The 24,464-nt window shown below is 45.0% G+C and overlaps 3 protein-coding genes across 5 annotated transcripts; 2 read left to right on the top strand and 1 right to left on the bottom strand.

Annotated features, from left to right (window-relative positions):
- The first annotated feature begins 358 nt into the window (after positions 1–358).
- stk17b (serine/threonine kinase 17b) lies at positions 359–6,403 on the top strand. The gene is made up of 8 exons (XM_005813713.3): positions 359–686; positions 858–1,001; positions 2,583–2,795; positions 2,872–3,010; positions 3,586–3,712; positions 3,993–4,041; positions 4,207–4,386; positions 4,642–6,403. The coding sequence occupies exons 2-8, from the start codon at positions 892–894 to the stop codon at positions 4,868–4,870; spliced, it is 1,047 nt and encodes a 348-aa protein (XP_005813770.1). The 5' UTR covers positions 359–686; positions 858–891; the 3' UTR covers positions 4,871–6,403.
- c7h2orf69 (chromosome 7 C2orf69 homolog) lies at positions 4,915–15,458 on the bottom strand. The gene is made up of 3 exons (XM_023336726.1): positions 14,624–15,458; positions 8,597–8,835; positions 4,915–8,024 (listed from the first exon to the last, which is right to left on the bottom strand). The coding sequence occupies exons 1-3, from the start codon at positions 14,912–14,914 to the stop codon at positions 7,559–7,561; spliced, it is 996 nt and encodes a 331-aa protein (XP_023192494.1). The 5' UTR covers positions 14,915–15,458; the 3' UTR covers positions 4,915–7,558.
- A 1,049-nt stretch (positions 15,459–16,507) lies between these two features.
- On the top strand, positions 16,508–23,135 carry LOC102219961 (formimidoyltransferase-cyclodeaminase-like). Of its 3 annotated transcripts, XM_023336728.1 has the most exons (7): positions 16,508–16,611; positions 16,793–16,899; positions 17,458–17,576; positions 19,163–19,258; positions 19,551–19,706; positions 20,220–20,408; positions 21,211–22,009. In XM_023336728.1, the coding sequence occupies exons 3-7, from the start codon at positions 17,462–17,464 to the stop codon at positions 21,642–21,644; spliced, it is 990 nt and encodes a 329-aa protein (XP_023192496.1). In that variant the 5' UTR covers positions 16,508–16,611; positions 16,793–16,899; positions 17,458–17,461; the 3' UTR covers positions 21,645–22,009. The 3 variants fall into 3 exon arrangements, with proteins under 3 accessions (XP_023192496.1, XP_023192497.1, XP_023192495.1); XM_023336729.1 differs by lacking the exons at positions 16,508–16,611; positions 21,211–22,009 and adding an exon at positions 22,289–23,135 and having other exon boundaries at positions 16,624–16,899; XM_023336727.1 differs by lacking the exon at positions 16,508–16,611 and having other exon boundaries at positions 16,625–16,899.
- Positions 23,136–24,464: the final 1,329 nt, after the last annotated feature.

Here is a 24,464-nt window from a genome sequence, read left to right as displayed (position 1 = left end):
GCCATAATGAGAGCACAAACACTTTTAACAAAGTAATGACTGAAAGGAACAAAAGTCCTGCTGAGATTTTAAATAAAGAGAGTAAATTGAAATGTTTCTTCATTGAATTTGGACTTTGATGATTTACATTTAAAAACATTGAATTTACTGTTTGTGCTGAATGATAAACCTGTTTAAAAGCAAATAAAAACCATGATGTATGTACATATATTATAATTCAGCCCAGAGGTCAGATAATTCCTATATGACTTGGGAAAAGTTTTTATTTTTGACTTATTTTAAAACATTAAATGTCATGTCTTGACCCATTTCTCAAGTAGCCTTTATACCAAATACTGTTAACTCTTACTTGAGTAGTTTCTTGGATGTAAGAATATACTGAAGTCGTACTCCTTTTACTTGAGTTTCAGTTTTTACTTTACCAACATCTATGTAAAGGTCAGCAGGAATGGAAAGATATTTGCCAAACGATTCAGATCCCGGGAAGGAAACGGAATTCCCACGGCTGTTCGAAAGAAAACTGTTGGAACTGTTATCCAAACACGACAGTGCGCATGCGCTGCAGTGGAGTGACGTGTCTGAACAGTGTCAAACGGGATGTAAAAATGATCGAAAAGGCTCCGGATAAACCAACGAACCAGGTTAACAGGAGCCAGAACCAGCCGTCCGGATCGCTGCACAGCCAGGTGAGTTCGGCCAGGTGGAGCCGAGAGGAACCGAACCGCTCGAACTCACTTTTGGACCGGATGCTTTAGAAGTAGTCGAGCTAACTTGGCGACAGTTGGCTAACCGGAGTTAACCCGTAGCATGGTGACCAGCCTTAACTAGCCGTGCGGCTCGGTTCTGCTCTCTCACAGGGCTGAACTCGGAACCGAACCGGAGGACCGGGGGATGTCTCGGAGGCGGCTGGACAGCCGCAGCGGGCTGCTGGCGGAGACCCAGACCCCGATCAGCTCCGAGCCGCTGGAGATCGCCTATGAGGTGACCGGAGAGCTGGGCAGGTGAGCGGTTCGGTTCTGATCCGGTTCGGTTCTACTGATTGGCCTGAACCGAACTGGACCATGACCTCATATTGATAGTTTCGGTTCTTCAGTAATTTAGGAGTTTTTAATGAGTCTTTAGCTCCTGATCTGATCTGAAAGTGAGAAAAAAAGTAAAAAATGTAAATTGTTCAGACAGGAAGTGATTTATTAAACTTTTATTACAGAAACAAGAATCGTTATAGAATATTTTAATTCATATTACAGCTTAAGTACAGCAGTATTTACCAATTTTATGTACATTATGTGTGTGATTTCTAAAACCTTTATTTGTTTAAACATAAAGATAAAAATGTGATGATATTTCTGGCATGTTTCCTGTTAAGATTTCAGTTTTTATGATCATTTCTGTATTTGTGAAGCGATTTGTCGTTTGGGTCTCTGGTTCTGGTCGGTCCGGTTTGAGCAGGTTAATATTGTGGTTTTTAATCTAGTCTAAATATCATTAATATTTATATTTTAATGTTTCTATAAACCCAGTGTTTGTTCTTAAGGCTGTGCGGTCCGACCCGGTCCAGGTTCTCCTGGTTTATCCAACTGGACCCGTCAGAAGGAATCAGATTCTTTTTGTTTTTTTATTTCCAGAGGAATGTTTTTTTTCTGTGATCAGGTTTTGATCAGCAGACAGGAACCAGCCTGCCACCTGACTGACTGCTTTATGACCCGCCTGCTGCTCTGGTCGCCATGTTTTGGACTCTGGACTTTAACCGGGAACCGCGGTAACCATGGTAACCACGGTTGCGGTCATGTGAGGGCTGCTGGCGCTGTGCTGGGTGTGATCAGTGTGAGGAAGAACCGGAGCACAGAAAGGAGAACTGGACTCCATGTTGGTCTGAAACAGGAAGTGGAGGAAACTTCCAGCTGATCTGAGATCAGGCGGTGTTTGCATCGTCCAGATTGGAGGAACCAACTGGACCGAACTGAAGGCTGGACCGCTGGCTGCCAGGCAGCACTAGCCAGAGTGGCTCTGTTAGCATCACATTTAGCCTGTTAGCATCAGAGTGAACTTTGACCTCTACCTGGAGGATTTAGTCTGGTTTTCTGGGTTTCTTGTCCTGAGATGATTCTACAACCACCTGGTCCAAATGGTTCTGATTGGTCCAGAGGTGGAGACAGTAGATGTGGTCAGCGTCTGTGTGAAGAACATCTGGGATCTGATCTGAGCTGCAGCATCTGGATGACCTAGATCTACTGGACCGACTGGACTGGACCGGACCGACTACAGATCTACAAACTGTTTAAAGATCTTTGCTGCCATGGCGACGGCGTTCTCATCAATATGATTTTGTTTTGTTTTGTTTTTTTGTTCCGGATAAAATTAGTTTTGTTTTTCCCAGAAAATATAGTTTTATTATTTTAATAAATGTAGTATTTTTTTAATATATGTCCTTTTCATAAATATATTCTCCTCCTGTCCAGTCGGATCAGAACCAGAACCAGCAGCAGGTGCAGCTAGTTTAAAACTTTTGTACAGAACCACCTGCTGTCCTGACCGGTCTGGGTCCTCGGTGGGTTCTCTCTGACCTCTGACCTCTGACCCAGGGGGAAGTTTGCGGTGGTGAAGCGCTGCGTGGAGAAAAGTTCTGGGAAAGAGTTCGCCGCCAAGTTCCTGAGGAAGAGGAGGCGGGGCCGGGACTGCCGGGCCGAGGCCGTCCATGAGATGGCGGTTCTGGAGCTGGCCCGGAACAGCCCGCGGGTCGTCAACCTGTACGCCGCCCACGAGACCGACCATGACCTGGTGCTGCTGCTCGAGTAGTGAGTGGACCTGGAGCCCGCCGGGTTATGGTTCTGACTCGGTTCTGACCCGGTTCTGACCCAGTTCTGTCTGCAGCGCCGCCGGCGGGGAGATCTTTGACCTGTGCGTGTCGGAGGAGCTGCTGCCTGAGGCCCAGGTGACCCGGCTGATCCGACAGACCCTGGAGGGGGTCCAACACCTGCACCAGAACCAGCTGGTCCATCTGGACCTCAAGGTCTCACACACACAACCAGAACCAGAACATGAAGCGGGTCCATTTAAGCATTAAGAAAATCTCTGGGTTCTTTGGTACAATTCCTGTTTTTAATGTTTCATTTTCTGACTCCATGTTTAAAAAGTTCAACTAAATTTATTTACTTTATTTCAGTTATTACAGTTTATGAAACATTTATTCTGCTGTGGCAGCAAATGAACAAACTGCTGCTGGACCGGTTACCGGACCAGAACCGCTTCACGGCCCGACCAATAGAAACACTCGCCCATCCCCATGGCAACCAATAGAAACGCTGTTCCACTCTCTGCAGATTTTTCTTCCATCTGATTTGAAGTTCTGCTGATCTGGGTTGGTCCAGTTAAAGCCTGGACCAGAGGGAGTGGCGGCTGGACCTGAACTTTGACCTGAACCGGTCAAAGTTCTTTGATGGTTCTGAAAGCAATTATTAGTCAGAGTGGAGAGTCGGCCTGCTAATGATTGTTAGAGGAACTCTTAGTACAGTGTGTTGCCATGGCGATGGCTGTGTAAACTCGCTGACTTGGTCCGGTGAACTCATCCTCCATTTTCTCCTCCAGCCGCAGAACATCCTGCTGACCAGCCTGGCGCCGCTGGGCGACATCAAGATCGTGGACTTCGGCCTCGCCCGCCGCCTGGGGACGGCCGGCGAGCTGCGGGAGATCCTGGGAACGCCCGAGTACGTAGGTAAGAACTGACCCGATCCGGTCCGGTATGACCCGCTGATCAGACCTCCGTCTCCAATAGTAACGAACTGAAAGCAGATTCCAGGTTTTCTTTCTGCTGGTTTCGGGTTTCAGACCTCAGGGGTTGACCTCAAGTGCACTCCACACTTTTCAGATCTGTATCCATAGAAACGTTTTAAAACTTGAACTGTTTCCTCGGGCTGATCCGGTCCTGCTGTCAGAACAGGAAACAGGAAGCGATGAAAGGCTCTGAATGACATCAGACTTCCTGTGTCTTTCAGCTCCAGAGGTTCTGAACTACGAGCCGATCACCACGGCGACGGACCTGTGGTGAGTTATGGGGCTGGGGTAACCATGGCAACAGTATCAGGACGTCCGGTTAGATTTAATTTACAGAATTTGTTCACCTGAAATACGAAACATTACGAAACGTTGAACGAGGAGCCGGCGTTGCTGTGGTTCTGGTTTTGACCCGGCTGTCGGCTCCGCCTGCAGGAGCGTGGGCGTCATCGCCTACATGCTGGTGACGGGCGAGTCGCCGTTCCTCGGAGACGACAAGCAGGAGACGTACCTGAACGTGTCGCAGGTCAACGTGGACTACAGCCGCGACGCGCTGAGCCGCGTCTCCGAACTCGCCGTCGATTTCATCAGGAAGCTGCTGGTCAAGGCGCCAGAGTGAGTACGGAACCAGGACGGGACCGGGATGGAACCGGGACGGGAACTACTGGGAAAGCCTGTTATTATTATCATTGTTATTATTGCTGACTCAGCGAGTCTCTTGCCAAATTTAGCCACTTTTCAGAATCTCTGGAGTCGTTTTTCTGGAGCGATAAACCTTTGAGTCAATGCGGGTCTGGATCCGGATCCGGATCCGCCAAACGTTCTGATGACCTGTTTCTCTCTGACCTCTGACCTGTGGTTGGCCTGCAGGGACCGGCCCAGCGCCACAGAGTGCCTCAGTCACCCGTGGTTGTGGCAGCAGCCGCCGTGCCTGAACCCGGAGCCGGAGCCGGTTCCGGTCCGGCCCGTCCGGGAGCGGAGCTGCGGCACCAAGTGGGCGGCGCCGCTGGAGGACAAGGAGAACTTCCTGGACTCGCCCCATTCCCACGCCAAGAGGTTCCGCCTGGAGGAGGAGACGGCCGGAGACGGCGACTTCTGAAGACGCCCGAGGCGACACGGCGCGGACGGCTTCTTCTTCTTCTGTTTTAAATAGTTTTAAGCTTCCAGAAGCTCTAATCTGCTTCACTGATCCTCCAATCCAACCAAAGATAACAGCTTCCTGTTTCTGTTCAGCAGCGCTGCTGGACGCCTCCTCCACAACGGCTGCATTGCAGCATCTATTTAGGGAAATCTATGCAGTTTGAATCTATGCCTTAAAGTAGGAAAACCCGTCTGGGTCACCTGGAAGAGCCGCCTGCTGCCGTCACCAGGGAAACCGTTTCCATCGCCGGCCGCTCCCTGCCAGATCTCTGCACCCAAACGTAGCTCAGGGTTTAGCTGTAGAGCAGCTGATGTTCGCACGCTGCGCCGCACGCCGTTTCCTGTCAGGACATACGGCGGCTAACAGGTGCAGCTATCACCGAAAACTAGCTGCAAAAACTTGAACGATGAAACTCCAAAACAAAAAAGAAAAACTCTACGAAGGAAACAAGCAAAATGGAAAACAGCAAAGACATCCGGTATGAAACGTTGTAAACTCAGTCCTCCGCTCCACTAGGGGGAGCCTGGAGTCGGTAATATTACCTACGAAAATATGCTGCTGTTCTATGTTATAAAAAACTGTATTTGAAAAAGATGTGAAGTATTTCTTCCTCCCTCCAACTTTCCCTCCAGATGGTTTGGTGGTCGGCGCCCCCTGGTGGTCTGGAGGGTTTCAGTGGAGGAGTTAGCAGAGTTTCTGTTTCCTGTAGTCGGGTCGTTTGAGTTTTTCTGATTGTTAGTTTTTGTGTTTCAGTCAGTTAGCATCATGTTTTCATCGTGTTCGCGCTGCCCAGCCGCCGTACGTCGCTTCCTGCGTAGCACTTACTTCCTGTGCAGGAAGGAAGGGGCGTGTCTGAAGCCATTCCAGAGTGATTATCTCAGGGCGCCGCTCCGCCTGCCACTGGCCTGCCACTGTTGTTATTATTAATGTTATTTATGTGCTGGACTGATTCTGGATGTTTTATGAAACGATGAGCTCATGTCTTAATGTTGGCTGATTGTGGAGGGAAGCAGCTGATTGAGGAGGCTTTTATGCTGAAAGGAACTGAGGGAAGTAGAAATGTGTTGCAGGACGAATCTGAAAGATTTGAGTTGTTGGGCAGCTGAAGGAGAGAAACGAGGGAGCAGAGGAAGTGAGAGAGGCGGCGTGCCACAGCGGCTGACCTCATGACCTCACCGCGGGGCACAAAGGGCTCTGTGAGGACGCCCCGTCCCGGGACGTCCCGCGCCACCGCCGCAGGGAGCCGGTCTGACATCAGCTGCTTCGCTGGGCCTCCATGTTTGTTCTGCTGATTCCTCCTGTTCCAGTCAAATCAGCCACAAGCACAGAGACCAACGGCTGAAAGGATGTAACTTTATTTTTATTTGTTTTTAATGTTTGAGCGTAATTACATTTTCAACAGAAGAAATAATCTGTAATCTGATAACTGCTGGCTAATCTGTAAGTGTCACACAGCAAACTGGAAAAGCTCATTAAAGTTGTAGAAAACAGCATCAGCGTGGCGTGTCTGTCCCAGTGGCGCCCCCTGCTGGCCACCAGCAGCACGACAACAAGGAATGCATCAGAAGTTACATTCAGCAGAAACATCAGGAAAAAGAGCCGCTAACTGAGGAAGAGGAGGAGGTGATGAAGAGGGGAGGAGCTTCATCCATCATGGAGGCCAATCATTTAGAGATTTTATTGATTATTGAACCGTTTTAATTTCAGGATGAAAAAATTGATCAACATTCAGCTGCTGAAACCAGAACTGGATGGATGTTTGTTTGTTTGGTTGGATGTTTGGTTGGATGCTGAGATGTTTGACTCCATGGTGGAGATAAACTGTCTATTTTGGAGTCGGTGGTGGCAGCATCATGCTGTGGGCTGGTTTTCCTCCTCAGACCAGTGGCTAACTGGTTGGCTGACCCGATCCAAACTGGTTCTGGACCTCCTCCCCACACTCCCAGTTCTGCCCATCAGAACCGGTCCAATACCAGCCACAGGGCGTATGAATACACCTGAGCCTGACCGGATCAGAACCTCACAGCCGGTTCTGATGAGTTATTAAAAACCCAAAATGCAGATGATCGGACCGGACCTTCTGATCTGGACTGTTTCCCAGGTCGGATCGGTTCTGAGGCTCACAGTTCTGCCTACAGATTCCACCGGGTCGGGTCGAGTTCTGGAGCTCAGCATCAGAACCAGAACCAGAACCGCCATGTTTCAGTTCATCAAAGGAAGAAAAATAAACCCTGGGTTCAGACTGAAGGAATGAGGCTGTTTACCTCTAGTACGGAGGGCCAGAAGAGACAAAATTACATATTAGCTAATTAAAAAGATACATGTGCATTTATTTAAGACACTTTATTAAATATGAAAATGACTAATTTAGATGCAAACTTATAATTGCCGATGCATAAAATAAATCGTGTTTATTTATGGTTCCTGTTCCTGCTGTCAAACTCACCAAACCAGAACCATTTATTATGTTTATTACATCAAACATTTACTTATTTAACTTGATGATGTTTAATTTAGTCATTTCTGGCCCTCCGTACTCTGAATGCTACATCAGATATTATTAGGTTAAATATTAAATTAACATGAAATGTAAACATGTTTCCCGTCATGTTTGTAAAGTTCTAAGACCAAAACAGGAAGCAGAACTCAGAACTCCAGGATGACCCGGAAGTGGTTCTGGATGGAAGGCGGCTCGTCCTGGAAGTGCAGCTTCCTGCTGGGGCAGGCGCCCAGCTCCTCCAGGGTCTGGATGAACACGCCGTACTCGCGGCCCACCCAGGCCCTCATGGGGTCGCGCACCTCGTAGGGGGTCACATGCGCGTGCACGGACACGCCGCTGGCCGCCAGCTCCCGCAGCGCCTCGCGGTCCGTCACCCAGGTGCGGCTGCCGCCCGGGTGGCCCCCGTCCAGCCAGAACACGTCCGAGATCCGCCGCACGAAGGCGGCCATGTTGGGGTCGGCGCGCGCCCCGGGCAGCTCGTACACCAGCTGGTTGAGAACCACGCAGCCCTTACTGAAGCCCACCAGGGTCAGGGAGAACCCGGGCGGCAGACCACCAGCGCCCCCTGAAGGCGGCAGCTTGGCCCGCTCCATGGCGTTGGTCAGCAGCGACCTGACAAGAGAAGAAGAGTCTCATCATCATCATCACCTGGAGGACCATCAGCTGTGATTCTACTTCCTGAAGAGTTTAAAGGTTCAAACAGACAGAATCATATTTACATCCAAAGCCTTGAAATGAAATCATGAGGATTCCTGCAGCTTTTCTGTCCATTTCTGGACTTTATGCTAACGCTAACAACACAGCAACAAAGCTAATGATTGATCATCACAGTTTATTGATCAGTAATAAACTGTGTCATGCATTTCATGTTCTGATGCAGTCCAGACAAGATTCAACAGGTCAGAACCAGGATGGACAGACGGTTGGACGGACAGACGGTTAGTTGGATGGATGGACGGTTGGTTGGATGGACAGACGGTTGGATGGACAGACAGTTGGACGGACAGTCATTGGGTTTCTTGGTGAAGTGAAGATGATTAAGCAGATCTTCAACATCTGGACAAACGGACAGACGGAGTCTAGAAGTAGGAATTTGTTCCCCAGATCTTTCCTCCGTTCCTGTTCCTGCCTGGAGAACCTCTGGGTCCAATCGGACCGACCGACCGCTGGAGAAGGGAACCAACCTGAGCTGGTGAAAAGCTCCGCCGTCGGCGGTGTAGGCGGTGTGCTCCGGCGCGCCGAACATGTTGCTCTCCACGAAGTTCTGGTAGCAGCTGAACTTGTTGAGGTACATGCGGGAGGCTTTGACCACCCAGATGTTCCTGTTGGGGAACCGCTGGCCCAGAACCAGAGCCACCTGCTCCAGACTCCAGGACAGCCACTGAGACGCCTCCGGCTGCACGGCCATCTCCTCCTTGAAGTTCTGCCAAAGGAAAAAACAAAAGTTTTTAATTCAACGTCCAGAGTGCAACCTCACAAAACAACCACTAGGTGTCGTACTAGAGCGCCAGACCAATGCTAATCCAAACGGTTCTGGAGGAAACCGCTCTTGACCAGATCTTCAGTTCTGGCTCAGGTGGGTGAGAAGCAGCAACTCTGTCCTTTAGCAACAGCTCATCGTCTACTGGATCACAGACAGCTTCGCCTGCATCAGCAGAACAGAATCTCTGGTTCTGTTCTGTCCAGACAGAACCAGAACAGGTGAACGACACCCAGAGGTACCTAAAGAGGTACTTTAGGTACCTCTTTAGGTACCTCTTTAGGTACCTAAAGAGGTACCTAAAGTACCTAAAGTACTTTAGGTACCTAAAGTACCTAAAGTACCTAAAGAGGTACTTTAGGTACCAGATGAAAACATGATGGTCTGATTTGGAACCAGCAGGGACCTTCCAGTCTCTGATGGAAACTCTACGGCTTTCAAAGCCTCACAGCTTAAATCACTTAGCAATCCGGCGTATCTGCCGCTGAGCCGCACTGACAGTTGGTTAGGCGCCCAGCTAGCTCATGACCTGCTAGCATACCTTGGCATTGTGGGAAATGAAGGAATTTGTCATTGGAAATGAAGGCAATGTCTGTTCTTTGATGAAATCTCAACCGTCAGTACGCCCGATCCTCTGAAGAGTTACTAGATCCTCAAAATTTCTTACTGGAGAAATAAATTAAGAGTATTTGGTTATAAATCCATCCATCACTCTAATGACGCAGATGTGGTTTTAAAACTACAGCTAAGAGACGAGCAGCTTTGCTGTTCAGCTGCAGACTGCAGGCTAGCTAATTAACCAGCTAATTCATATTTGAAGCTTGGATATTTAAAAACTACATTTTATGGTTAGTTTACAAAATTACAGAAACATGATTTTAACTAACTGTAAACAGCACAAAACAAAAAGCTGTTGGATGATGTTCTGAGTGCAGTAAAGTTTTCACACCCTGTTGCTTCGCCGTTTGAGTCGGAACGTTTCCTTAAAGTCGGTCCGAGGCTGAAATCACAACGTTTCTGGATTTAAACGGCAGAAACACGGAGGTAGCATCATATCAGAAACCAGAACATAAAGGCTCTGAGTTCAGATCCATTAAAACCATGTCTCTCATGTTTCTCAGAGCCCAGCGACCCGGTGACCTTTGACCCGTTTCATCCTCAGGGCCGAGTGGGACTGAACACAACGACCTCATTCAGGTTATTTACATGCTAACGTCACCATCAGAGCATCCCACAGGACAAAGGTCTCTGGGAAAACCGGGACGCCGCGGGAATGCTAACGCGCTAATGAGCCGCTAACAATGGATGAGCGGGTTGGAAGTCAGGAAAACTGAGGGAAAATGGAGCGCTGTGGGGTCACCGGAGGTCAAAGGAGAAGGAAAACGGTTTGATGTCAAAACGAAACGAGTTCAGCAGCAATCAGTCGGAGCTAACGCATGAAGTCTGTTATAAAGTTAGAAATACGGGATTTACTGCAGATTAAACCAACTACTAACTTATTAATGATCCTACTTCACATATTAAACTGTCTCATATTTTGAACTAAACCCAAAGCTTTATTTTTTATTCTAGACCAAACCAAACAGAATGTGAAAACACTCAGACGGTGTTTATCAGTAAACGATGGAGGAGACGAGACGAGAGCCGGCGATCTGTTTATCTGTGCTACCTGTAAATCCGTGCTACCTGGTGGTGATGCTGCGGCACAATCTGCTGACTCAGCAGATTTCTGATAAATCTGTGCTACCTGTAGAAGTTTAGTTTCATGCGTTTTATTTCGTTGAAAATTACAGTAAGTTTTATTTAATTTATTTTATACCTGCTTTTATTAAGCTGCTGTATTACTTAATGTTTTTACTTTACATGACAGCAGCTTATAAATATATTTAGACCCGAGCAGCAAAGCGCTGCGAAGGCCTATTGTACCTGTACTGTTTCTTATTATTCTAACGATTCTGCCCCCCTATTCGTGGGCCTTTTTGGGGGCTTTATCATATTCAAAAACTCACCAAACTTGGCGGAAGCGACTAGGCGGTTTAAAAATTTTGAATTTTAAGGTCGCCGCAAAAATCGCAAAAAAAATTGCTCAACGGCGGCAACTAGCAATTTTCAAAAGACCCATTGCTATTCACTTACTTCATCGTAGAGACTTGAAATTCGGTACAGTTGTAGAGCTCACTAAGACGCTCAGAATTTACAAGTAATGTCATAGTGCAAGTATCGCAGGAAGTCGGCCATTTTGTATTGAAGGTCCATTTTGGACCCTATTTTGGCCGTTTACAGCCTTCGTATTTGATCGAACTCCTCCTAGGGATTTCGATTGATCGGCTTCAAACTCGGCCAGTCTGATCATAAGGCATGTCTGATTTAAAGTTATCAAATTGGTGAGTTTTGGAGCATGTTGAAGGGGGGTTAGCAGGGGTCAAAGTTCACCTACACGCCATGAAACAAAAACCTCTTATATTTCCTATACAAAAACACATAGAGGGACCAAACTTTCAGTGATTGATCGGCATCGGGTGTCCTATAATACCCTGCAGTGAAATTTTTTTTTTATGTAGGCCACGCCCCCTGAGAGCAGGAAGTGTAATGTTTTACTGTGAACGGTCGCTATCTTAGCCCTTTGACCTAATCAACATGAAACTGTGTCCAGAGACAGAAGACATGTTGGTGTGTTGTGGATTCCAACCCCGACCGGCTGCGATGAAGCAGGTGGGCGTGGCGGCGTTGCGAACGCCATCGAATTTCGTTTGGCTCTGAATTCCACAGTTTCGGGGTGAGCTGCTCCAAACTCACTAGGATGGATCCTTATCCATCCCCGAACAGGAATCCATAGCGATATTTGGTGGGCGTGGCCTAATTTTTCTACATTGCCCCATAGAATATTTTAAAAAATCAGCCCCAAGACATGCTTTGACTTAGAATTACGAAACTTGGTACACATGTGTATCTTGTCAGGACGTACAAAAAAGTCTCTTAGAGCCAAGCTCTAAACCCAACAGGAAGTCGGCCATTTTAGATTGAAGTTCATTTGACCTCGATTTTGACGTTTACAGCCTTCGTATTTGATCGAACTCCTCCTAGGGATTTCGATTGATCGGCTTCAAACTCGGTCAGTCTGATCATAAGGCATGTCTGATTTAAAGTTATCAATATGGTGAGTTTTGGAGCATGTTGAAGGGGGGTTAGCAAGGCTCAAAGATCCCCTGTGATTGACTGTGTAATATGTTACACAGTCAATTACAAAGGGGATTATTTTGTCATGTGTAAGGCAATGCTGCCCTCTGGTGTCGAATTACTGAAATAATGAAACTATTTCAGTAATTTCAGTAATTCGACACCAGAGGGCAGCATTGCCCTACGGAATGACAGTTCAATGTTGAATTGAAAAGGAAAAAATTAAATAATTTGTAATTCTAACACAAAAACTCACAGAGACACCAAAGTTTGAGTTATTGATCATTATCTTGTGTCCAATAATGTCCAATAGTCAAATGATGACATCACGTAGGCCACGCCCTCTGACAACAGGAAGTCTTGTATTTTACTGTGAACGGTCGATAGCTTCTGCACCAAACTTTGCACGAGTGACCCTGGTGGGATCCTTGACGACCCTATGTCATCATATTATGACGTCATCTAAGCCCCGCCCCCTCAGAACAGGAAGTGCCATTTTTTTACTTGGAAAGCTCCGTTTATGGCTCTCTTGACCTAATCAAGATGATTCGGATGATAAACTCTGTCAATGCTCGCTGCTGGCTGAACCGTGTGGGCGTGGCCAAATGGCGAATATCAGTCCCTCGCCATATTCATACGTTTGGCTCTAATTCACACATAGATCATCCGATTGGCGCCAAACTGGATCTGTATGACCTTTGTTCACCTCTAAAGAGCCCGACGGGTTTGAAATGTAATTTGGCTCCACTGCGCCCCCTAAGTTGATACATCGGCTGTGTCTCCTCGATGCATCGACCGGTCTGCACCAGATTTTTTGACAGTCGTCGGGGAGCGCTGCCGAACGCATTCACGCGTGTCGCCTGGTGGACGGGCGTGGAAAATGCGCGACAGCTTCTGCGGTGGCTAGCGGGCGGCGGTGCTGGAAACTGCGGCAGAGCTTCTGCGGTGGGGAGTTGGCTGCGGCTCTGGAAATTGTGCGAGAGCTTCTGCGGTGGCTGGAACCCCCGCGGTGGCCAATAGGCCGGAGCGGCACTTGCTGCGAGGGCCGCCCGAGGCTGCTTGCAGCTTTAATTATAAATGGTTTTAGTTTGCCGTCTGCAAAGTCGTTACTGTAAACAAGTCATTGATTGGTGGTTAATCAGGACAAAATACGTTGTTTTTTGGGTTATTTTGTCCATATATTTGAAAATATTTTAGTTTAATTACTCTTTCTTTATGATTAAACTTTGCTAAATAGATGTTAGCGATGCTATGTGGGATTGAAGCTGTAATATTAGTGTATATTAATCATATCGATGACCTGCGCAGTTCAGTGACACATTGTTGCTGCATTTAATAAAGTCTGTCATACAACGGATTAATGCGCATAAAACCTGCTTCCTCTGTCTGAAACCGTTTTATTCTTACAAACCTCTGTATTTAAAATATTTTAACAGTGTCGTGGAAAAAAACCATTTCCAAGCACCGTTCAGGTGAAATCACTCAATCAGGTTTATTCATATATTGAGCAGAATACAGAGAAGCTTGTAGGACAATCAGTAATGAAGCAGGTCTGCATGAAAAGCTGCCAGGCAGAGAAACACATGAGTTTTGTACAAAGGGATCCAAAGCCTGGGAATCAGGCTGGTTCCCATGCAGCTGGGAAAAACAACGTCCAACCTTGTGCATGAAACCCAAACAACTTTAACTTGGTGGGAAAATACAGAACTTAGAATAAACATGTAGCAATACAACTAGCAGGTGTGAGCTAACTGTAATTTTTCCACATCAAACAGGTAGGATATTCTAGTAAAGGATTAGTGCAAACATCTACAGCTTTTCATTTTAACAGGTAGATGTTCAGATGAAGGAAGTCATCTTCTTGTGGTTTCATCATGGATAGAAATTGTTCCAATGCTAAGCTAACCATAACTGCTAAGCTTCCACTTCAGTCACTCTAATATTGTTATCCAATATATTTAACATATATATTAATATATATGTTATATATATATGCTATAGTTTTCTGTTTGTAAACATGATGGTAGCAGTTTTGGACAGGTAGCACTGACAGATAGACTTAGCCATCTATCCGTGCTACTGTAGGAAAATCTGTTAGTTCTGCACTAGAGCTGTAATAATAGATCCAACCCATCAAACCTGTCCAGAAGCAGCATCACACTGCGAGTTCCCCACCTTTGATCCCAACACACATGCACTGTTCAACACGACAGAGGATCAAAGTTCTTCCTTTACTTACATCCAGAAAACAGCTGCAATAATTACTTTCATACTATCCAAATGGTTCCTTATTTATTCAGTTTTTGTCATTTTCATTGTATCAGTTGTGAGTTGAGTGAAACTCATATTTTGATTCATTTAGATTAACATATTTTTTCTTTTCCTTTGTAGTGTTATTAATATTTGAAATATTAGCTTTTATTTTAAGATAATTTTTGTAACATAGTTTTATTTATTTTCTGGGCCCAGCCCCCTTCAGCTGTGCAGCTTAGTAACGCCCCTGGTGGACCTCTAGCAGCAGGAAGGAGTGAAAACCTGTCGGGTAAAATCTGACCTGGATGTCTCCATGGAAGAAGACAACATGTCTGTTGCTGCCCCTCTCCTTGGTTCCGGAGCAGCTCTCTTCGTCTGATTCGGGCCGCAGCAGCAGCAGGTCGTTGACCCGGTTCGGACCGCAGCCGGAGACTCCGACCAGCCGCTGCAGCCGCCTCCCGTTCGGGCTGCCGGAGCCCTGCGGCCCCCGGAGCCCACAGTGAGCGGTTCCCGCCACGGAGCTCATGTGTTCGGCCACGGTGATGAGAGTGATGCCCGCTGCTACGGCTGCTAGCGCTCTGGAAGACAACATGGACTCCGAACCAACATGAGTTGACAGTTTTCTGCTCCTCTGCGCAGGCAGTAAACACCGCCGCTAGCAGACAGCACAACAACGACTTCCTGTAACCTCAAACTAAAATAAATACTCCGTCAGTTAGCAAAAGTGACCCGCCTCACTCTGTAGCACATTTTTAAAGAAATGTATTCAAATAGTGACCGTTAGAGACCGTTTGTGACCACAGAGAGGCGCTGTTTATCAAAAAGCTGCTGTACTTCCTGTAACAAAGATACAACTCAAGATGAGTCACGCCTACTTCCGGTTACGGTGCTGGTCAACCAGAGAGTTTTTTAGCGACATTTTTCTGCGAACCAAATAGATACAGTAAATACGAAACTAAATCCTTTAAGAAATGCTCATGAAATTACTTTGGAAATTGACTGAGGTCGGTAGAGTACCGAAAAATTTACTCAAGTATGAGTAACACGACTTTAGCATATTTTACTGACCTACTGTATCTGCGTCTGGTATAACAGCAGCACTACGGCTCAAAGGAAAGCTCTCCAAAGGGTTGTGAATACAGCCCAAAAAATCATTGGCTGCCCTCTCCCCTCACTGGAGGACCTGCACAGCGACCGCTGTCTAAGAAAAGCACAACACATCACAAAGGACACTTCTCACCCCGGACCTTCTCTGTTCACACTGCTGCCTTCAGGCAGAAGATACAGAGCAACCAGAACCAGAACCAACGTCTCAGAGACAGTTTCTACCCGACAGCAATAACAAAACTAAATGCAATCAAAAACAACCATTAATCATCATAAATGATGGATGTGAGAATGTGGCTGTTCTGATTTATTAGGTTTTATTTTATTTTTTTTTTACCAGTTATTTGTTAATTATTACATTGTGTGTGAATTGTGAGACACTTATTTTTTTGTTTTTAAGCATATGCACCGACTGATGGCACTTTTTAAATTTCATTGTTCTTGTGACAATGACAATAAATATTTATCTTATCTTATCTTATCTTATCTTATCTTTACTGAGATAAGTGTTAAAGTTAATGAAAAGGCTGTTTACGTTTTGAGCAGCTAATCATAACATCCATTTTCTTCCACCCTGATCCCACTGGGGTCCTGGTGCCTCTCCAGCTGACAACGGGCGACGAGCGGGGTCACCTGGACGGGTCACCTGGACGGGTCACCTGGACGGGTCACCTGGCCATCGCAGGGCAACACAGAGACAAACAGGACAAACAATCACACACACCTAAGGAGAATGTATACAGACCAATTAATCCTGATCACAGCATCTGATTAAATATTTAAAATAATGTAATCAGACAGGCAAAAAAATACAGTTATGTGTAAATTCGTTTTTTTAAAAAAAAGGTTAAAATTAATTTATTTTTTTCATTAAGTTTTAAATTTAATTTTCCTTTGGGATTAATAAAGTATTTTTTGAATTGAATTGAATTGAAAATTACTAATATATGATTATCTTAATTTGACTTGGCTCAGTTCAGTTTAGTGTAGCGAAATTAGATTAGTTTAACGTATCTTAAGTTAGATAAATTTAACAGACTAGTTGGATCAAATTGGATGTAAATGTTCTGTATTTCAACTATTTTAACTCGTAAACAAACTGACTAGTTTAAATTGAGATTGCAGGAACCAAATTCACCCAGAAGATGGCAGCAGAGATACTGGAAACCCAAATAGGAACAGGTAAACAGTGAACTATCTTGCTGTTTGAACTTCGGCTGAACATGTTGTCGTGTTAAAGTTCCGCTGAGTTAATCAGGACAAACTGCACTAAATGTTTCTTCCGCTCATGCGCCGATAAATGAGTCCAGTTTGCTCCAGGCTGGACTTTGGACCTGTTTTCTAACTCAGGTTCTGTTCACAGGTTTAGAGGAGATACTCCAGCGGCACGGGATCCAGTTCCTCTGCACGGGATCCAGTTCCTCTGCACGGGATCCAGTTCCTCTGCACGGGATCCAGTTCCTCTGAAAGGTAACTTGCACCATAAAGCCAGGATTGTATTTAGACTTTGACTTTATGGGAGTTTTTCTTTAGTTGGATGGATTTTAGTTTTACTGTTGCTTATGTAATTTTGCAGCCAGTTCCTTCACATAAATAAAAGATGAATCTTCATTAAAATGTTCATTAAAATCATTTATAGGAACCAAACATACAAAGTAAAGAAGCTTTATGCGCAATAAAAATTTGTTATTGTTCATCAGTCATAACATTTGGCTCATGGATTTGTTTGATGATGTTTGTTGGTTTCCTGATGGTTTTGTTGGTTTCCTGATGGTTTTGTTGGTTTCCTGATGGTGTTGTTGGTTTCCTGATGGTTTTGTTGGTTTCCTGATGGTTGTGTTGGTTTCCTGATGGTTGTGTTGGTTTCCTGATGGTTTTGTTGGTTTCCTGATGGTTTTGTTGGTTTCCTGATGGTTTTGTTGGTTTCCTGATGGTTGTGTTGGTTTCCTGATGGTTGTGTTGGTTTCCTGATGGTTTTGTTGGTTTCCTGATGGTTTTGTTGGTTTCCTGATGGTTGTGTTGTTGCAGGAGCATGACCTCTGGGACGCTCAGGTCACGTCTGGTTGCTTGTCTTCTGAACGTCTCTGAGGCTCGCAGGACGGACCTGGTGGAGAACGTGGCCAAGGCTGCTTTGTACGACGCAGAGGGTCAGTCAGTCACATTTTCTCTCTCATCAGTAACTTGATTAACTTGATATGGACATATTCCATGATTCTCTGAACGTCTGATGCCCTTTAGGCCCCAATGAATCCAACATGTAAAGTCTAATAAATAAAATAAGTGTTTCAATATAAATAACAATTATGCATCTTTTAGAGCTGGTTTAACAAACTGTTTCTAACTTCAGAAACTTTATTCTCATAAACACAGATTCTCTTATATTGTCTAACGTTAGTGTTATGGCAACAGATCCAATATCTGTGTCATTCCTTAGACACTGGAAGTAAAGGACGCATGCAAACCATGAATTTTAACAAAAAATTCTTTATCTGTAAAAAATAGCGAAAAATGCAAATACAAACATGACGATACATCAGTTTAACACTTCCTCTTTTTCCTTTTCCAAAACATACACAGCTGACAGGGTCAAACACATTGTTGCTCCATGTCTTGGTAATCCGTCAAGTTTTTCTAATGCAATATATGGCCCGACAGGAAGCAAGCCTTTCAAAATAAATCTAAATTTCACGATAAAAATGGCCTGAACAAATATTAGTCTTCTTACTAAATATAATAAAATAAAAAACAAACCATCATACAAATAACTTAAATATTTTCTATTTATGGCTCTAACAGTTAGTATTGCTTTTTGATCTTAATATTTATTTAATTATTTAAGTTTTACTTGGCTCATTTAATTTAAAGCTATGACAAATTAGCTTAATTTAATTTAAATTAAACGGCTTATATTAGCTGAATTTAATTCAGCTCATTTAAATTAAGTTGATCTTAACTTAGTGTAGTCTAACTTATCTCTAAATGCTAAATGTAACTTTAAATTAAGCTGAAGTTAAAGGAAATTTAAGATAAGGTTTAATTTCATTTGATTTAATTAGATAAATTATTAATTAGATAAATCTAACTTAAAGTTAAACTTAGCCTGTTTATCACAAGGTCTTTATTTTTGTGTTTGTACTTGTTTCTTTACCAGGAAGGAGAAATAATCTTATTCAGAGAAATGCTGCTGATTTTAGTGTCCAGTTATTATGCAGATCAGATTTTATAAAAACATGTCGGATGTGACTGATGGATTTTAAATTGTTTGACAGAAACATTTCAAGCTTCTCCTCTAACCGCTAATATATTGTCATAAAAAAAAAATTCTTCTAAACTACAAACTTCAAATTATTTAACAATTTTCAATGACAAGAGATCCTCACTGATTGGCTGTCTGCCTGCAGTGGAGCATTTTGATTGGTTCAGGCACCGGAAGTAGTAAGGTTGCTATTAGAAACACATGGCAAGCTCATTTATTAGTATTTTAAAGTATTTTCTCACGTTTCGAATGTTTTCCTGTGTTTTATAATTATTTCTCCTATTTGTATGGTGAATTTTATTATTTTAATTTAAAATTAATTTCTGATCAATTCTGTCGGTTTATTGTATTTTTCAGCTTAAACCTCCTGGTGAAAAAATATCACGGATTTATTATTGTTATTCCCTGAGATGTTTGCAGTATTGGATATTTATTAGGGATGAGTATCGGTTTCTGATCGTTGTCGTGGTTCGCCAGGCGTGCAGCGGAAGGAGACAACGGTGCTGAACATCTTCAACGATCAGGACTATAACCGCTCCGTCATCACCATCGTGGCCTCCATCGACTCCATCAGTGAGTAACGGCGGCCCCCACCCTCAGGCCCCCGGCCCCGGGCCCCCGGCCTCGGCCCCCGGCCCCCGGCCCTCGGCCCCCGGCCCCCGGCCCTCGGCCCCCGGCCTCGGCCCCCGGCCCCCGGGCCCTGGGCCCCGGCTCCGCTGGGATCCAGATACAGATCTGCAGCAGGAACTGCTCTCCAGCCTTAATAAGCTTTTCCTCAGATTCAGCGCAGAACTATGACAACAATGTGATTATTTCCAGACTGCTTTTTCTCCCCGCCTGGCTCTAAACGCGCCGTTTCCTCCAGGAGACGCGGTGCTGTCTGCGTGCCAGGAGGCGTGCGCGCTCATCGACATGCGCGGGCACGTGGGCGTGCACCCCAGCATGGGGTCGGTGGACCTGATCCCCATTTACCCGCTGGGGGAGGCGGTGGGGGAGCGGGACTGCGTCCAGCAGGCCCTGGGTGAGTCTGGGAACCTTTCAAAGTAAAGCAGGAAGTAAAACATGGCGGACAGTTTGTTACTGTAAAAAATGAACAGCAATATTTAGGTTTATTTAGTCTGGCATAGAGAAAAATATAGATGTTTATTTTACAAAGTCATATTTTCACCACGTTATTCAGACAATTATAAATTTCACAGTTTTAAACTAAATATTTAGTTTTCATATTAAGAACTAAATGTTTAAATATTTAGTTTGGAACTGCGATATTTATAAATGTATGAGTAACGTGGTAAAAATATGACTTTTTTTCTGCATTTTTCTCTCTGTCAGGTTAAATAAAGCTAAACATTGCTGTTCATTTTTGCAGTGTAACTTTACATCCTGGGTTTTTTCCTCCATGTGTTGATTAGTCTGTCGCTGCTGACAGAGCTGATAATGAGCCGCAGCAGCAGGTGCTGCAGCCTCTTGGTGTGATCACAGGTTATAATTAGCTTGTGCTCCGCTAACACTGCTTCCTGTTTGGGTGGTGCAGCGGTGGCGCGCGGCCTCACGGACACCGTCCGCGGCTCCAGCGTCTTCCTGTTCGGCTGGGCGGACGCGGCGCTGCAGCGCGGCCTGGCCCGCAGGAGGAAGGAGATGTTCTGGTTCCGGAAGAGTCCGGACCTGCGGGCGCTCACCGCCGACGTTGGGCCGCCGCCGCGGGAACGATACGGACTCACAGGTGACTGCAGGTCAACCGGGTCAACTCCTCAGGACGGGTCCAGCTGAGCAGAAACCAGGTTTATATTCCACTGTAGCTGAGGAGTCGAAGCGATTCTGCATTTTAGTTTCATTTTTAGTTCATAAATAATGACTAACAAATATTCCACTCTAACATCTTAAATTAGTTTGGGAGAAGCTAAATGCGCTAAGCGTTTTTAAAGTTAGCAAAACGCTATTAGCGGAAGTGTTCCCACCACATGCAGAGAAGCTGCTTCTTTGACCTTTGACCTTCCTGCAGGTCAGTAACTGAATCAGCTGATGAGCTAAAACAGAAGCAGCTAATTATGGAGGAAAGTCTGAATTTATTTCGATTTTAATCATCAGAAAATGATGGAGGAGGGAAAAGTTTCACCAAACTCAACTTTAACTTTCAGTTTTTGGATGTTTTTTGTTCTTGTTATTATATAATGGTAGGTTTCTGAGCAAACACAAAAAACTGCCATCTGCTCTGTCGTCATGGCAACAAAATGGTCAATGAGGCTTTGTTTGGTTAGAATATATTTTTCTGTTCTGTGGATCAAACAGTTAAATGGTGTGAAAGAGAGCAGCTGTTCCCAAATACAGTTTATATGAATAAAGAGCAGAAAATAAAACTCATTTTAATAAATAACCGAGAAACAGTTGAGACTGAATCAGGATGTTTATCTGGTGAACTACGAACATGAATCAGTTCATTTAATCCTGCCTGAACTGATTCTAGAACTGGTTTTTAAGGATGATCTGGTTCTGAACTGGTTCTGATCTGGTTCTGAGCCCTGCAGGAGTCGGAGCCAGTCCCTACGTCATGAACTGTAACGTCTCCATCGACACGCAGGACGTCGCCGTCGGCCGGCGCGTCGCCGCCGCCCTCAGGGAGTCGGCGCCTGGTGGGCTTCCTGGGGTCCAGGTGCTGGCTCTGCCACATGAGGGCACCATGGAGATCGCCTGCAACGTGGAGAGCGTGGCGGGAGCCGCGCCCGGCGGCCCGACCGATCCGCCGTGGCCGCGCTTCATCGTTGACGGGCGGCCATATTGCCACGCCCCGGCCGCCCTCATCACGGCCCGAGTGGCAGAGCTGGCGGGGCAGTGGGGGGTCGGGGTGAAGGGCACCGCCCTGGTGGGGTTTACCCCCCAGGAGTGCAGGGGCTTAGCTGCGCTGGCTTTGTCTGAGCGGGTCGGGGAGTTCTGGAGGGAGCAGCGAAGGATCCGCATGTGAAAACCGACCGGGAGAAAACGACTGAACTGCAGACAAACGATTCTCCATCTTACCACCGTCACTGTGAGGACCAGCATCACGTAAAATCAACTTTATTACATCATGTCTTTCCCTCATCGAAATCGAACCTGGAGCGTCGCTTTGAGTCTTTCATGTTTGAGAAATCCTTTCATCTCCATGGCAACCATTCAGCTGAGCAAAATGCCTGGGTGGACCTAGCCCCGCCCACGAGGCGCAGATCCTCCTCTGAGCTGCAGCTTCCACCGCCCCCCGAACCTCCACTCAGATCCTCCAGACTAGCCAGCAGCAATTCGCAAACAGCTGAGCTCATTATAGGAGCTGCTGCTCAGAGCGACGCTGGTAAAAACATTAAAGGGTTAATAGAGGGCCCTGTTGGATGACTTCCTGGAGGCGGAGCTTCTTAAAGAACAGGAGTTTTTAACTCTGCCTGTTTAATGGTTAATTAGATTAAAATTAGTTACAAGAACAAAGACAGCAGCCATACCAGAACAGAAAAGAGAAACGTTTCGCGTCGTGTGGGAGACAGAAAATGGACTTTATGTGTTTCTGTTTTGAAATATAAACACTTGATGAGCTTCTTAAGTTTCAGTGTGTTTTTGTTGTTTGTTTGTTTTTGTTTTCAGCATTTTATGGAAAAATGATCGACCCTTTTCATGTGGAAGAAAACTGGTTTTTAAGAAAATGGCCGCCTGTGGGCTGTATCCAATCAGAACGCGAGGTGATGAAAACACAGAGACGAAACAACTGCCATGGCAACAGAGAGTCCGGTGGACGATGCAATAGTATTGTGTATTATGGGATTGTTTTTGTATCGTTTCTCTCTCTGATAGTCCATGAACGATCGCCATTGCTTCTTCCCAGTCGGCCATATTTGTTTACTCTGAACTCACAAGAGATTTTCCTGCCTGACATCTGGCTGTGAGGAGCAGCCGGTCCTCTCATTTTTGTTGGGAAAATGGTTTTTAGAAGGTGAGGAATACTAACACACACACACACACACACACACACACACACACACACACACACACACACACTACCCGCTGGGGGAGCGGGACCTAAGAGCTGCTGCTAGCTGATGTCATGATCAGTTCAGGTTCATAACGTAAAAAGCAGCTTTGTTGAGTTTCCATTAAGCTCTGCTGCTGCCCTCATTGTTGCCTCTGATGTGATGCTGCTAGAAATTGATCGATATGATAAATTTTACTTATTGGCAGATTAATGCCAATATATCGTGGAGATCTGTGCAATGTGAAGCAAAGTCCATTTTTCTCAACATGCTACTGACCAGCTAACCTTAGCAATGTTTTTGTACAGAATGGGGTTTGTTACTGGAGGTTAGCATGTTAGCTAATGACATGTAACAATCAGACAAACTGTCTTAGCTTTGAGTCACTCTGTAACTCTTTCCTCAGAAATGTTCCAGTTATTTGTATTAAAGTCATTTTTACTTGTTGACTTGTGAAAGTCAAACTGAAGTTTGTTTAATTGTTCTTTCCAACACAGAGAGAATAAACACTTCAAATGTTCAGATCAAATAATCTGTAAGGAAACAGATTGATTGGGTCACATGTCTTCTTCTGGAAATCTAAAGATGGCCGCCCTCATGGTTCTGCTCTGTGGGGCTTTAATGTTTCAGAAACTCAGCCTTCTTTGGACATGAAGGAGAAAAGTTTTAAACTTCTAATGTAGTAAATCTGGTTTTTATTATTTAGGATAAATCTTATCATTGTTGAGTAATTTAGTAAAGAACTAAATGATCTGAATCTTTCAGATTAAATTAAATCATTTTGTGTCTTTTTCTTGTCGAGCTGCTGGATGTTTTCTGTCTTTAGCAGCTAAACTTTGAGTTATTTCATCTTTTCCATGAGTGGATTTTTCCCTCCTGACGCTTCGTTTCCTGTTTTGGGGTTAATGATGTTTCCTGGTGGGATTTTTCCCGTCTCCGTGGGAAAGCCGCCATTTTGACCAGAACTCATTCAGAACCTCACAGGATCTCCAGCAGAGTCACTAACCAGCTGAGGCTACATCGTGAAGGTGGACGGACTTTGACTAGGCCACTCCAGAACCTGGATTGTGTTGTAGCTCTACTGCTGTGTGGATGAAGGTTCTGCTGCTGGTTCTGCTGGTTTTGCCTCTTCCAGGCTGATGCGTTTCTGGTAACTCAGTCCTGTTACCAGTCGCAGTTTATGATTCTAAAACCGCAACAAAAATAAGTTAGAAATGATCAAAACTCTGTTATGTTAAACGTTCAGCATTTACACAAAATAAGTTTTATCACAGCAGTGGCATTATTAGTATATTAGTATTCAAACTTCTGTTTAGAATAACTTGGAATAAAGAAGCTGCACATTGTTTTGAATACAGTAATAAAACATTTTCAACACATGAATCTTTAACTAAATATTTCTTTATATATAATAGAATAAAATCAGGATCGAACATGGCCACATTTTAGCTAAAACTGAGATTAAAATTAAAATCAGATTGAAATTCAGATTAAATCAGAATATTAAAATAAAACCTGGAGGATTAATCTGAGGCTGAATGTGTTTATCGTTTGGTCGCGTCTCGGTCCAGATGTTTTCCTCTGGTTATGTAACCTCGTTATGGGATGAATCCAGTTTTCGGAGATTTATTCATTTATTTCGGAGACGTTTTAAACTGCAGCTGCTGCTAATCTACTGATCCGGTCCCGCAATCCGGCGGGATTAACCTGCTGTGTTCCGGGCCGGCTGGACGTTCTGGGTCTGAGGTGTGTGTGTGTGTGTGTGTGTGTGTGTGTGTGTGTGTGTGTGTGTG

Source organism: Xiphophorus maculatus, chromosome 7 (genome assembly GCF_002775205.1).
Source record: "Xiphophorus maculatus strain JP 163 A chromosome 7, X_maculatus-5.0-male, whole genome shotgun sequence".
Taxonomy (NCBI): Eukaryota; Metazoa; Chordata; class Actinopteri; order Cyprinodontiformes; family Poeciliidae; genus Xiphophorus; species Xiphophorus maculatus.
The sequence above is the reverse complement of the archived record's forward strand: the minus strand, read 5'-3'. Positions and strand labels throughout refer to the sequence as shown.

What these genes read in the sequence shown, in the direction of transcription:
- stk17b (XM_005813713.3), top strand. Translation starts at nt 892, where the DNA reads ATGTCTCGGAGGCGGCTGGACAGCCGCAGCGGGCTGCTGGCGGAGACC. An exon ending in TGGTCCATCTGGACCTCAAG is followed by an intron (nt 3,011 to 3,585) that starts GTCTCACACACA and finishes TTTCTCCTCCAG; the next exon opens with CCGCAGAACATCCTGCTGAC. An exon ending in CTGCTGGTCAAGGCGCCAGA is followed by an intron (nt 4,387 to 4,641) that starts GTGAGTACGGAA and finishes GTTGGCCTGCAG; the next exon opens with GGACCGGCCCAGCGCCACAG.
- c7h2orf69 (XM_023336726.1), bottom strand. Translation starts at nt 14,914, where the DNA reads ATGTTGTCTTCCAGAGCGCTAGCAGCCGTAGCAGCGGGCATCACTCTC. An exon ending in TCTTCCATGGAGACATCCAG is followed by an intron (nt 8,836 to 14,623) that starts GTCAGATTTTAC and finishes TTCCTTTGGCAG; the next exon opens with AACTTCAAGGAGGAGATGGC. An exon ending in GGAGCTTTTCACCAGCTCAG is followed by an intron (nt 8,025 to 8,596) that starts GTTGGTTCCCTT and finishes TTCTCTTGTCAG; the next exon opens with GTCGCTGCTGACCAACGCCA.
- LOC102219961 (XM_023336728.1), top strand. Translation starts at nt 17,462, where the DNA reads ATGACCTCTGGGACGCTCAGGTCACGTCTGGTTGCTTGTCTTCTGAAC. An exon ending in TGCTTTGTACGACGCAGAGG is followed by an intron (nt 17,577 to 19,162) that starts GTCAGTCAGTCA and finishes GTGGTTCGCCAG; the next exon opens with GCGTGCAGCGGAAGGAGACA. An exon ending in CTGCGTCCAGCAGGCCCTGG is followed by an intron (nt 19,707 to 20,219) that starts GTGAGTCTGGGA and finishes TGGGTGGTGCAG; the next exon opens with CGGTGGCGCGCGGCCTCACG.